The following is a 15,133-nucleotide window of genomic DNA, read 5'->3' on the forward strand; positions in this document are numbered from 1 at the left end:
CTTTTCTAACTTTTTGGCCTCTATGTGCCGTAGTACTTGTTCCCTCCAGTCAGGAGGAACTTTATTTTTTCCTGTAGGATCCATCAGAGAGTATTCAGAATTAACTCTTGGATTTGTTCTTTTAGACGGACTAGTCCTTGAGTAATTGAAGTCACTGACTGACATAGTTCTCTCTGGTATATCATTTGCTGAAGGACGGGCACTCTGAGGTCGGGATACATTTGGTCCATCAATGCTATGTGTTCTTGCAGAAAGAGGTCTCTGTTGCCCTGCCAATTTTGGCGGGACTCTTCCCGCTGAATGCAAATCCCTATATGTTAAATAATCCCCCTCAGAAACCAGAGGACGGCGTGAAGATCCAGAATCAACATTAACTGAAGCAGTAGAAGACACACTACTCTGTCGTTGGAGAGTATTTCGGGTTGCACTAGAAGGATGTCTGTCATTTGGTGAAACGGCCCACATTTCCATATGCCTACCACCCATCCTTTGATGCATATTATAGGCAGCACTAGCTCTAACGTTATTATGGTTAGAGAAATTCATGTTGGCCGAATGTTTTGCAGAAGTGCAGGTTTCGGTACTATCCAGCCTTGGTAAGCGCTGAGAAGACAAACAACTTTGTTCGGCTACAGAATTTTGTTTCTGGAGCCACAAAGACTCTTTGGGTACAATACTGCTGCTGTATTGTATATTATATTGAGGGGTAGTGAATGGTTGTGAAGAATTCGGTCCTTGCCCTCTAACTGTATTGGTATCTTCAGGATTATGATTCAAATCAAATTTAATTGCTGCTTTTGTAGACATTAAATCAGAGGATGATGAACATCCAGGAAATACTTGTAATGGCTGATCGTATAAGAGAGTAGCTGACTTGCTTCGGACTATATTTTTTCCATCTGCAGCCATACCTGCTGATTTTATTGCTGGATTGGGGTGCTGGGATCCACTGTCATTTATAATATCACAGACTTTTAGAGCACCGGTCTCCATGTTAGTTATGCTATGGGATTTCACCACTGGCCCGCTCCTTTGTGGAGACAAGTCTTCAGTGCTTTTTGAAAGACACATTTCTGAAGAAGAATCTGTTTCAATGGTGGCACTTCTCTTTAGCTCTGACTTTCTTGCAGAGTGTGGCATGTCTTCAGAATGTCCATTGATACTATTTACTGGGCATACATTTGGATATTTTTTTTCCAATTGTTCAATTTTTTCTTTCATATGGTCATTTATCAAGTCCTTAATTGACATCTCTGTTGATTTTATTTGATTCACTACATTAGATTGTAGTCCCTCTTCAGCTAATTTGCAGATATTCCTGTTCATCTGATGCATGTTGTGAGGCTCATCAGTAGCATTGTTTAGTTCAACACCTTTCTCTATTAAAGTTAATCTCTCCTCAATATTTAAACTGAATTCAGATAGATTTGTGATTTTATCTGGAGAGTTCATTTTTTCTTCTATAAGAACATTTATTTCTCCATTTTGTAAAAGACTGTTAGAATTTTCATCTTCTTCCCTGTAAAATAAAGCAATCGTAACTATAACAAGAGCAATTTATAAAATGGCCATATTTGATAAATTCATTTTAAGAAAGCACAATTAAGCCAGATTTAATCATTTATAATGATGACCAATGAACTGGACTCGGGATCCATTGATTTCAAATGGATTTTACCTAAGTTTGCATTTAATTTCATATAGTGATCAGACCAAGATATAGTAAACTATTGTAAATATTGTATAATCAAAAAACTCCTTATAGTATCAATTTAAAATATTTTTCAAGGGTTTATTTTAAATTATCTGATAGTTCATTTAATATTTTTATTTTAAAAAATTTTTTTAAAAAAATACTGAAACAAGAAGATAACACAGAAAAAAAGTATTTATTTGACCATATTAGCTTCCCAGATGCAGCAAAGCAACCAGAATAAGTTTTTAAGCAAGAAATAATAATAGCAATGAAAGAGTTATCGGTCAACCAAGACAAGGGGGGGCAGTAGAACTTATCTAAATTGTTAATGGGATTAAACATCTTTTCATCTTTTCTAACAAACAAACAATGTGATAGACTAGGAAATTGTGAATTGCATGATGAAGGGGCAGTCTAAAGCTTTACACAAACAGAAACATTGTTAAGTATTATCTCTTTATTCTGAATGAATTTAAATCTTCAAAACAAGATAGCGGAACAGTTAATGCCTAGTTGAACCCTTCTGTGAGCAATCCTGGAGAACTGGTGAAATGCCAGATAGCTGGAGGATAAGAAATGTTGCCCTTTCTTCAAAAACGCAATCCGACTGATATTAGGATTTAGAAAGATGTTTCAGAAATTTATAGAGTTAAGTCTAATAGCATTTTGAAAACAATGCAACGTACAGATTTGTCAAGAATAAAATTGCCAGATTAATCTTATTGCATTTCTTTGATTGGGTTATTTTTTCAATGACTTGAAGGAATGAGGTAGCCATAATATACGTTCACTTTAGCAAGCCATACAAATACCTCACGTTATTCTGATTAGCAAGCAAGTTAAGCATACTAGATGGGATGACAATTATGAAATAGAGAGGATGCTTATTAAATTTGCAGATGATATAAAATTGCAGGGGATAGAAAAATGTTTTTAAAAAACCCATTTTTTTTCATTATTTCAAATGCTCTTATAACATACTATAATATTTCTCAAACCTGATTTTGGTATTGACAGTCATGGTAATTTCTCTGTCTGGAGAACACAATGATGCTTCTTGGCTACTGTCAGTGTTTAGAGATTCTGAATCCGACATTCGGGAAGGAGAGGAACAATTGCTATTATTTTGATTGCTGTTATGGGTAGGATCATCAGATGAAGAATCTACTGCTTTACTGTCATCTGAAAATAATTTAATTTGATTTAGCATATTCATATTCATATTACTAACTCACGCAAAGGTACATCTATGGTATGCATCCAGTAAATATCAGAAATCATCTGGAGGAATACCTTCCTGGAACTCAGTGAGGCTTCTCCAAACCTGCAGCTTGAAGCACCATGTCCTTTCAAAGGAATGTCCACCAAAGTCCAGTAAACTGGCAGAAAAAGTCACAAGACCCTGGTAATTTGGGGAATAGCTTATGAAAAGCACTTCTATTTTTTGGAAGAACATTTCTGAATGACTCATACAACCTTTCTAAATATGCTTAGCTACCTAAATAGTTGGTTTTAAGTTTGAATAGGCTGAAGAATCAGCATTTCTATACTGGTATTAGGATAAAGGTATTCCTTTCTGCCAAATGGTTCCATAATATTCTGATTTCATAGTAAGTCATACTTAACAGTTCCATAAAATTCTCATTTCATAATAATCAGCATGTTTGTTTTGTAACTTGCATGATTTTACCTGGAACAATCGGCTTTATACAACACTGGAAATTTTTAAGAAAATGTTGGATAGCCATTTGTCTGAAATGGTGTAGAGATTCCTGCCTAGGCAGCGGGTTGGACTAGAAGACCTCCAAGGTTCCTTCCAACTCTGTTATTATGTTATTATTAAAGTGACTTATGATCTTCTTTTCACACTTACGACCATTGCAGCATCCCTGTGGTCACATGACCAAAATTCAGATGCTTGGCAATTGGTTCCTATTTATGACGGTTGCAGTGACATGTGATCAGCCTTTGTGATTTCTGACAAGCAAAGTCAGTGGGGAAGCCAGATTCACTTAGCCACCATGTGACTAACTTAATTGCAATGATTCACTTAACAACTGTGCAAGAAAGGTCATAAAATGGGGCAAAACTCACTTAGCATATGTCTCATTTAGCAACATAAATTTTGGGCTCAATTGTAGTTGTAACTCGAGAACTACCTATATTCAGCTTGGGGCTTTGAATATATAGAAATACATTAAAAATTTGTGAAATCATGAGGCAGCAATTTGTTAAATAAAAACATCTGACCATTTCTTAACAATAAAAATATCTGACAAATTCTGTATTCAAATTCTACACACTAGCAAAAGCATTGAAGAACACTTTAACAGAATTAACAACAAAATTATAGGGACTACAAACACAAAATAGTAAAACTTTATCATCCTAATTTAACTATATTTGTACTAATTATTTATATTAACACTCAAAAAAAGATTAAGATAATGCCATAGATTATTTTAATAATAGACAACAAAGCAGAAAAGCAGCAAACAAATAAAACATATATAGTAATCAGCATAACAAACAAGCTAGGCTGCAAGGTGTAATAAATAATTGCAGATTTGATTTATTCAGTTTAATCCAAGATTGAGGATGTGGAAGACAACAAGCTATAACAAACCAAACAATAAACACTGAAATTGAAGAAGATAGGCAAAATACAGGCATCAGCAATGAAACCAAATTTTAAGCACACAGATCTGCCTTTACACAGCATTGGGATCTTTCTTGTTTCCCAATAGTTGCAATCCAGGTACAAACAACGAAAGAAGGAGCGTAAGTAAAAAATATGTGAGTATAAATGTATTTTTATGCTACTTTTCAAGCAAAACTCTTATTTGTAACTTTAGTCATCTCAGAGAAATAGATTTCTTTTTAAAGCATTTATCACGAATAAATGCCTACCTTTTTTGCTATTGCCGAGTGCTACTACTTTTGGTTGGTTAATGGAAGTTTCTATGAGAGGAGGTCTCATTTCTGCTATTTTCATTTCCTCATCAGAAGATAGTTCTTCTGATTCCTGTAAAAGAAGATGAACATCAGGTTTGTCAACATAACTACAATCTTTGAGATCAACACAAAGATCTTAAAGCAGCACTCTCCCAACTTTTCTGGCACCAGAGACAGGTTTTGTGGAAGACAATTTTCAGGAATGGTTTCAGTTTTGCTTGCTCACCCCAGCTGTGCAGTGCAGTTCTTAACAGATCAGGGACCGGTACCAGTCTGTGACCTGGGAGTTGGGGACCCCTGCCTTAACAGATTTTCCACAAAAGCTGCTCCTTAAGAGGTATATAGCTGTATTTGGAAAGCTGATCTTCAGAAGAGAGCTTGCCACCAAAGACTGTAAAAATGTTACCTCACTGGGTGTTTTAATTTAGGCTACCAAAAGATGGAATGCAGTGAAAAATATATTTTCCATACAGAATATCAATAACAATAGTATGTAGGATATTTGTACGTTACAAAAGTTTCATCTAACTTGAGGCTATATAAATGAAATATTTATTATACCTGACTTCTTTTAATCATGCCGATTGAATTTTTTCTAATACTAATTCTCACAAAATTATAAAGCTAGGACAGTATAAAATAAAAGCAATAGCAGCAATAATCATATTTTAGTTGCACAAATATAATAAAAATATATTTTTATTTTATTTATTTTATTTATTTATTTTATTTATTCGATTTTTGAAATTTTTTACCAGGTAACAAATTTAAATAAATATGAATAATAATTACATAAATTTGTTACCAAGTAACAAATTGGGTAATTGTTATTTGCATTTATTTAAATTTATTATTCAGTAAAAGAGGGACACGGTGGCTCAGTGGCTAAGACATTGAGCTTGTCGATCGAAAGGTCAGCAGTTCAGCGGTTCGAATCCCTAGTGCCGCATAATGGGGTAAGCTCCCATTACTTGTCCCAGCTTCAGCCAACCTAGCAGTTTGAAAGCATGTAAAAATGCAAGTAGAAAAATAGGGACCACCTTTGGTAGGAAGGTAACCACGTTCTGTGTGCCTTTGGCATTTAATCATGCTGGCCATATGACCATGGAGACATTGTCGGACAGCGCTGGCTCATTGGCTTTGAAACGGAGATGAGCACTGCCCCCCAGAATCGGGAACAACTAGCACATATGTGCAAGGTGAACTTTTACCTTATTCAGTAAAAAGTTTGATGTTGGTAACTAACAGAGCAACCCTATGCATAACTACTTAAATGCATCATAGTTTTGGGAGACATGTATAGGATTATTCTATTTTTAGGATGCATGTATACGATTACTATATGAAATAAGTATGGGAATTTAGTTATTATTTTAGATTTATAAAAACATATTGAAAATTATATACTCCTTATGTTTTATCCAAATGTAATGCCACAATGATAAAGACATAGAAATATATAAAATACCTCCAGAGTATCTTCATGGTTAACAATTGGCTTCACATTTTCTGTGATTTTAACTTGATTGTTCATCTGCGAGTTTCTGGTACTGTTATCATCATCTGATTCATTAGGTTTCTGCACACAGTTTCCCATAACATTCTGCTCATTTTCCATTTTGTTTTTCACTGGAGTAATTTCTGAAGTCTAAATATTTAATGTAGTAAGAAAGAGATTCCTATTGGATGAGGCCTTTTAAGTATACTAAAGATAATGTGCAGATATTATAAAGTGACAATAATCAATATCCCCCACTTCCTCAGATTCCGATTTTGATATCAGATAAATTTAGCAGTTGTAAAGTCTTACTGACTCCAACTGCAACATATCTTGCTGCATTTCAATAATAAATATGAGGATTGCAAAATAATAAACAGTTGGATTTCACTCACAGGAGTGTGGAACCTCACTCAACAAAATTAGCAGAATTGGTCACAAATAACAAATGAAATGAAAATGCATTATAGTATAGAGCAGGGGTAGTCAACCTTTTTATACCAAACGCCCACTTTTGTATCTCTGTTAGTAGTAAAATTTTCTAACCACCCACCGGTTCCACAGTAATGGTGATTTACAAAGTAGGGAAGTAACTTAACTTTATAAAATTTATAATTTGACAATTTGACAAAACCCCTACCATGAAAGCTGGAACGTCCACTAGTGGGCAGTAGGGACCAGGTTGACTACCACTGGTATAGAGAAAAGTAGTATAAATTCATCAAATCTAAAGTCTAACTACACTGGTCCTGACGCTTTCCTACCAGCCCATTATAAACTCAACTATACGTGTAAAAAAAAAAGGTGCTATTTATTAATATATAGTTAAAATAAAGAAGAAAAAAGCTCTTTTAGCAACAAAATATATTACAATATAGTTCTCGGCAGTATTATTATTTTTTCTTTTTTACATCATCATTTATATTGCTTTCTGCACTTCTCCCAAAAATGCTTATAGCAAACATGTTTATTTGCCCAATCAAACCATATTAGTACGATACAGTTGTTTGAATTTGTTTCTTGAATTTCAGATATATGGCCTTGATCCAACATATTTCTGCAAATGAGAGTAATTTATTTTATAACAGGGCATTAACTAAGTGGTGGAATGGGACAAAAATTCAATTAAATCCAAGAATGCTTTGGATTATATTTCAAGGATCAACATTAATGAAAGTATAAATTACCTTCTTTCTTTTAACAGTAGCTAAACCCTATGTATCAATTACTGTCATTCCAGACTAGTCGTTGGAAGTACTCCAAGACCCTGCTCAAGTCAGTGTGATATCCATCTGTAGAAAATCTACCAGCTTTATCTCTTCCTGACAAGAGCTGACCTGGTCACTTATCTGCTTGTAACCGACAAGGCATAGGGCTTTTTTGGTGATAGCACCAAGACTTTGGAATCCCATTTTGCTACCAGATTTTAATGCTATTGTCATGTATTCTTTATATGTTCTTAATTGTGCTGAGTTTTTTTCACTTTGAGGCCATTTCTGAAGGTTTTTTTAGATTTTTAAATGATTTGATTCTTTATAGGGTTACTTTATTCTTTATCTTGGTTGTTATCTATTAGCTGTAATGTTAACTTACCAGTCTGCTAACCAAAATTGTGAAACACATAATTTATTTCTAATATATCTATTTTAGATGAACATGTTGTAAAATGTACAGAATATCATTTGTAAGTTTTTTTTTTAATTAACTTCACAATAACTATAGTTAAAACAAAAATTAAACAGTTCAAATCTTCACTGCTCTCAAAAATTATTAATGAATGTGTAGTGAAAAGTTAGACAATTTCAAGCATAACACTGAATCTAACCTTTACTCCTATATCCTTTACTGAAACTTGTTGGGTTTCTTGCTTTGCTTCTTTATTAGTTTCTTCTGTGTTTTCTTCATCTTTTAATCTGTGTACTATTGTTTGAACAGTTTTGACCATATTCTTCAGTTCATCAGGGTAAGGTGTTGGATATCTCTTCAAATTACCCTCCTATAGAAAATAAATCAATTTAAAATTAACCAGTTATAAATTGCTGCAAAGAGTGTTCCACATTCTGATCAATACAGTAAGTGCAGATACTCCTCAATTTACTATCACAAGGGATACAGAATTTTGGCTGTAAATCAGTTGTTAAGTGGGTCACCCTGCGACCTGACTTTATTTTATGACCATTTTTACAGCAGATGTAAACTAAAGTCACCAACAATTAAGCAAATCAAGTGGTTGTTGTCAACCGAAGCCATTTTTGACAGCTTCAAGGTTGCCACATTGGAGCTGAGGGATAGGGAGGGAGGCGTTGAGATAGTTGGGATTCTGTAACCAAAACAAAATGCTTTCTCTTGTGAACCAAGGACATTCCCACACCCTGTCAGAGAAAGATGGAGTGATATCACCCGCAACCAGACTGCACCATGATTGGACCATGTGACTGATTGTTTTAAGAAAGTGACATTTTATTTTTAATTAGATGAAAACCGCAGGAGTCTTTAGAGTCCGTTTCCACCAGACCTGTGCCAGTATGATATAAAGCTATTCTTTAAGAAATCTACCTGCCTTAGAGTTTTGCTTGATATGGATCTATTACTTGGAACCCTGACAGTCGTTAAGGGAATCCAGTATATCCAATGGAACTTTTTTGCTGTTTTCTGCCAGAAATTGCAGACATGTGACGCTGCAACCAGTCATATAAGTGAACCAGTTGCCAAGCACCCAAAATGCAGGGGGGGCATTTTATGAGTCAGAAGTACTTAATAGGCTGTAAAGGCTGTAAAACACGCTTTCTGAGGCTGACATGACTTTGAATGATCATTAAATAAGGGCAACCTGTAACAGCACCTATAACTTGGTAATTTTCCATCTGGACTACTGTAATGTGCTATACTTGGGGCTGCTTTTGAAGACCATCTGGAAGTGTTGGCCACCACCCAGTATAGTATAGTATAGACCAGTATAGAATTTTTATTGGCCAAGTGTGATTGGACACACAAGGAATTTGTCTTGGTGCATATGCTCTCAGTGTACATAAAAGAAAAGATACGTTCATCAAGGTACAACATTTACAACACAATTGATGGTCAATATATCAATATAAATCACAAGGATTTCCAGCAACAAAGTTACAGTCATACAGTCATAATTGGAAAGAGATTGGTGATGGGAACGATGAGAAGATTAATAGTAGTGCAGATTTAGTAAATTGTTTGACAGTGTTGAGGGAATTATTTGTTTAGCAGAGTGATGGCCTTCGGGAAAAAACTGTTCTTGTGTCTAGTTGTTCTGGTGTGCAGTGCTCTATAGCGTCGTTTTGAGGGTAGGAGTTGAAACAGTTTATGTCCTGGATGTAAGGGATCTGTAAATATTTTCACGGCCCTCTTCTTGATTCATGCAGTATACAAATTACCCCCGTTTGCTCATGTTACATGACTGATATGCAAGCTGCATTGGCTCCAAGTTTTCTTCCAGGTACAATATAAGGTGCTTGTTATCACCTTTAAAGCTCTACAGGACACCAGAGCAGATTATCTGTAGGACCACCTCTCCCTGAGATTATCTGCCCATCCCATCAGCTCAAATAGGTTATGCATGATAGATTATCCACCTCAGCAAAATATTACATCCAAAGCAGTTTGTGGTTCATCTGTAAAGGATGAAGCTAAAGGCAGAAAACAGAATAAAGCAAATACATACTCTAGGCGGTGCCTCTCTTTCATCTTTATCTTCATCACATTCAAAAGCCACCTGAGCACGCTGCTTCCTTTGCTCCTCCCACAGTGAAGGATTGAAACTCTCATTATCAGATATGAACATAACTGAATAAAAGTATAAAGGTAAGTTAGAGCAAATAAAGTAATTCACACAACAGCAGGTAGCATTTCTTAAAAAAACCTCCTTAATAAAACAGTCTGAATACACTATAAACAGCTAAACTGAAGTTCCAATTTGAAATGAATGAAGTTTTCATTTCCACTACTACCTGGCAACAGAGTCAAGATGTGATGAACTTTACAGAAATCAAATGAAAAAAATTTAGATCTGAAAACTCAGGGTGATCACTTAATCTTTTTTTAAAAATAAAATAATATCTTTATATAGGCAGTCCTCAACTAATGACTGGTTACCTGGTGATCATTCAAAGTTACACCAGAACCCTCTACTCCCAAAACGTACTTACAACCCAGTTCTGCTTCCACCACCCCCAGTCATGTGACTGCATTTTGGGTGCTTGGCCACTCGCCCACATTTATGGCTGTTTGCAGCATCCTGCGGTCATATGACCCCAATTCATGATGTTTTTGCTGAAAAACGGCATTTACTTCTGATTTTCAGCAAAGATGCCCGACAGCAAACAATAAGTTCATTAACAATCCTGGCTTTAATTTCAACCATAACAACACAAGGGCTATTAATAGATTTAAACTCAATGTAATTCACTCTAATCTTAATTGTAGGAAAAATGACTTCTGCAGTAGAGTAGTAAATGTCTGGAACATTCTACCTGATCCTGTTGTTAGTCTCGCTAATTCCCATATCTTTTACCTTAGGTCTACGGTGGACCTTTCATGTTTCTTAAAAGGTCCCTAAGGGGGTGTGCATAAGCGCACCAGCGTGCCTACCGTCCCTGTCCCAATTATATATGGCATAGGGCCAGGCTATTTACGGGACCGCCTACTGCTACCGAATACCTCCCACCGACCCGTGCGCTCTCACAGAGAGGGACTCCTCAGGGTGCCGTCGGCGCGTCAGTGTCGTCTGGCGACGCCCAGGGAAAGGGCCTTCTCTGTGGGGGCTCCCGCCCTCTGGAACGAACTCCCCCCGGGACTCCGTCAACTTCCGGACCTCCGAATCCTTTCGTCGTGAGCTTAAAACGCATTTATTCATCTGCGCAGGACTGGGTTAGTTTTTTTAATTTATGGGTTTTAATTGGGTTTTTACTATTTATTCTAAATTTTTAATTTCGGCCCAATTGAATAAGTTTTTTAATTGTATTTTAATTGTGTTTATATTGTAACATTATTGTGTATTTTATTTGGCTGTGAACCGCCCTGAGTCCTTCGGGAGAAGGGCGGTATAGAAATTTAAATAATAAATAAATAAATAAATAAATATATAATCCCAATTATATATAATCATTCTATGTGTTTATGGCTATTTTTTGTCTATATTCTTTTTTGTGCAAATTTTTTTTCATGTGTCTATGTCTATGTTTATACTGTTACTTGTTTCCTTGTACTTGACAATAAATAAATGAATGAATGAATGAATGAATGAATGAATGAATGAATGAATGTCATATAATCGGGTCAGTCATGTGAGGGCCCGCTTTATGACTGCCATGACCTATGACATAATTGGCCGGCTCCATTATCATTGTAAATTGAGGACTACCTTTACTAATTGCTCTAAGTATCACAATTTCAGTATTCTCTACAACTGAAAGACTGCTGAGGAAACAACCACTTGGTTTTTTTTTCAAATTTGTTAATTTATATTTTGGACCAGATATTGCACTCAGACTGTCCTAGGAGCTACAATTATCTATGTTTATAAACAGCAATTAAAGAAATTATGCACAATGAATCTATTCATCTCCTCATCCCAATTATAAAAACTTGATAAAGCATGAAGTAATTTATAAAATAGATAATGTGGTTCCATTCCTAATGTATTCCAGAAGGCAGCTCCCAATCATTTCACGAGGACTTCTTCTATGTGCAGTTTAACCTGTACCTTGTTTTTTTCCTTTTATATGAGACAGTAGATGTCAACTACTAATTTTAATCTGAGCCATTAACTTCCAATTTATTCTTTACTCAATGCTCAGAGTATATCCAGAACATACACACAAAACACATTCATTTATATGTGCTGTAAAGTTACAGTGTAATTTGCCTAAAACAGCAGTTGTTTAGATGCTGCCTCACAAGTCTGTAATTTGCCAAAAACTAAAAATCTTTCAGAATCCTAATGGTCATTGTATCGATATTAACACTGGCATATTGGTGAGAGCTACAGAATTTAAATATTGTTAATACCTGTTTCTCCAATGAAACATGTTTAAGGCTTTTGCAGGTGTTTTGAATGTCTAGGGTCAATCAAATAAATCCAATCAAAGCATTTTTTATTCCAAGTAGCATTCTGTATAATAATCAATAAATATAATTCTTACCATCTTCAGATCTTGGTTGTTGTGGGAACATATAATTAGTAACAACAGTTTCCTGTGTTTCTGGATCAACTTCTTTTTGAAGTGGAATGAGAGGCTTAGACTGTGAAGGAAAGAAAGGAACGTTTATGAATGCATATATAGATTATACAGGGTAAACTACTACAATTCATTTTCTTTTTCATCTAATTATTTATATACCTTGCTATAAAACATTAAATATGGTTCTTTATTATTTATTAGACAACTTTCCTTTACTGATCTCGAAGGGGCAGAAATCTGCTAGCATGGGAAAAAGCAACAAGATCTACTTGAATAATTCAACATGCCTGACTCCACAGAATCTTATCTCAGTTCTGAACGTATAGTGATAAAAGTCAGAACTGTATACAGCTCCAGAATTTAATTTACTGTATTTGCTCTGTCACTTCATACTAAGAGATAAGTCATGATTTGGAATTAGTCATTGGTAATTGTTTGGACACAAAGCAAATCATATGTTAATAGCAAAAAAATATCTAAGATATATAACTATAAGATAAACATGTGTTGAAATTACACACAGAGAGAGAGAGAGCCCCTATAATCCTGCATATTTGTAAGCAGCCCAGAGAAATCTATGTGTGAGTTGGGCAACTATGTATAATTTGATAAGTAAATAAATATTCATGTTTAATTATAGACCACAATGGGTATATAATGTGAGGTAGGTCACACATTGTATAGAAGGTGAGTCATTAGAGAGAGCTTGTTTACAAAAATCACATATGCCTGTAAAAAAAATTAGTAAAAATCATGAAGCAGAATATTAAATATGTTATTTGCTCAATCTATGAGGAAACAGGTATTGTTCGGTATTCCTTCTTCATTCTTCAGGTATTCATTCTTCAAATACCAAAGAACTCAATTTCCAGCAATTAGACAAGCATATGTTTTACTGTGTAAGTAAAACTGCCTTTTATATTTTACTGACCCATCTTCCTTCCTTCCTTCCTTCCTTCCTTCCTTCCTTCCTTCCTTCCTTCCTTCCTTCCTTCCTTCCTTCCTTCCTTCCTTCCCCCCTCCTTCCCGCCTTCTTATTTTTTTACTCTTTTTATTTTTTTTTCGTATTTTTTTTCCCCCGGGCAAAATTTTTTATTTTCCATAATAACCTCCTTCCCACCTTCTGAACAGAGGGAGGGAGGGAGGGAGGGAGGGAGGAAGGCTTAAACTTTTCTTAACAAGCAAATTAGAAATATAATAAACATTATCTAAGTATTTTCAACTGCACAAGGAAGAGAAGATATTTCTTAAGAAACTGAGTTATATCTTCTCTAAGAGTTTTTTGAGTATCTAAAAACCCCTCAATGACAGTTCTTTCTCTTCATTTCTGGGCAATAAAATATTTTTCTCATCCGAATCATAGCAACATATTCAATACAACACTTCATGATAAAAATATCAAATGTACAAGCCAATATTATGAAGTAATTTCACAATGTATTTTCAGTTCAAGTCCTATTTTTAAAGCATACTCTGTTTCAAAGGAAAATATAAATACTAAATTATGAAAAACAAATTCCATTTACCTGATTATCTGATAACCACAAAGCAGTCAAATGTTGCAGTTGCAAAATGCTATAAGGCAAATACTTCAATCTGTGAATAAAAGTCAAGATGATTGTTTAGCTAATCAGCAAATCAAACACAGTAATAATTATTAGTAAAATACAGCAATAAATGGTCATTTTTTCCACATTCCTATCCATTTTACTTGTGTATTTTTCTCTTTTTAATAATTATTAGGCTTACAAATTATTCTTGTGGTAAGTTCAGCCCTTTAAGTGGTTCCAGACAAGTTTTACACAGCTAGACTGTGACTAAGTTCTGAAGCAGCGCTCAAGTAACACAGGGGTCTTAGGGGCAGGCATTTACACACTGCTCTGGAACATTAAATAATATAAATTAATTGCAAATGGAGGCAAAAAGAAGAAGAGAATCCATCATAATGTCTTCAACTTGTCACTTAAGTCTTCCTGGTGTAAAATACTTCCCCTTATCTTGCCAACACAACTGCAGCCCCTGCAACCTTCAAACTTGTCTGGAATCAAAGCACATTTCTCTTGCAAACAACTATGCTCTTTCCTCAATGCCCATTCCTGTCTAAGTTCTTAAGTCACATTTTCTAACACTTCCTAGACATACCTTTTCCCACCAACAGAAACTATAAAATAATATTTTATATAAAGTATGCTTTATAATAATAAAATATATTACACATTCATTCTATCTTCATCCAAACAGTTAAACAGTTAATTCCCCATTTGAATACCCCATCATTTTATGCCTATAACAATCCAATGTGAGAAATAGTGGATTAAATTCATCCAGAGCTTCATTGTGAATAATAGAATATTCATGCAAAATAATTTAAGTTACAAACCTATTATCACTTAAATTTATAACTTTTAATTTCTGCATATCACCCATTTCCTCCGGAAGAACCTCCAATTTATTAGAATGAAGAAACAAAACAGTTACATATTTCCAGTTTCCAATCTGAAATAAATAAACATAATTATGCAGATTATTTTATCAATAATAAATGTACATATTGCTATTTTTTGTTGAATATAAAAGTATATTTCAATATGACAATTTTGAGTTACCAAAACTGACAAGAAAACACAGCTAAAAAATCATACGTTTTAATTTATTTAGACTTTCTACATTGCAGAGAATAAATTTCACATTGAGATTACATGTATTTTTTCTATCTAATGTATAGGAAGGCAAGCTGCAGCCTCTGTATCAATCCTGAACAACTCCTCTGAA

General features: G+C 34.7%; 1 protein-coding gene across 2 annotated transcripts in view; it reads right to left on the reverse strand.

The window, feature by feature from the left end:
- Positions 1-15,133, reverse strand: part of ERBIN (erbb2 interacting protein) — an 86,215-nt gene that overhangs the window by 19,503 nt on the left and 51,579 nt on the right. For both annotated transcript variants that reach the window (XM_058169509.1, XM_058169510.1), the window contains exons 13-21: positions 14,742-14,857; positions 13,888-13,957; positions 12,323-12,422; positions 9,844-9,965; positions 7,975-8,145; positions 6,120-6,299; positions 4,607-4,721; positions 2,695-2,878; positions 1-1,519 (exon numbers count right to left, since the gene is read on the reverse strand). In XM_058169509.1, coding sequence (XP_058025492.1) covers positions 1-1,519; positions 2,695-2,878; positions 4,607-4,721; positions 6,120-6,299; positions 7,975-8,145; positions 9,844-9,965; positions 12,323-12,422; positions 13,888-13,957; positions 14,742-14,857 — 2,577 coding nt within the window. The remainder of the gene's footprint in view (positions 1,520-2,694; positions 2,879-4,606; positions 4,722-6,119; positions 6,300-7,974; positions 8,146-9,843; positions 9,966-12,322; positions 12,423-13,887; positions 13,958-14,741; positions 14,858-15,133) is intronic.

This window comes from Ahaetulla prasina, chromosome 2 (assembly GCF_028640845.1).
Source record: "Ahaetulla prasina isolate Xishuangbanna chromosome 2, ASM2864084v1, whole genome shotgun sequence".
In the NCBI taxonomy this organism is placed as follows: domain Eukaryota; kingdom Metazoa; phylum Chordata; class Lepidosauria; order Squamata; family Colubridae; genus Ahaetulla; species Ahaetulla prasina.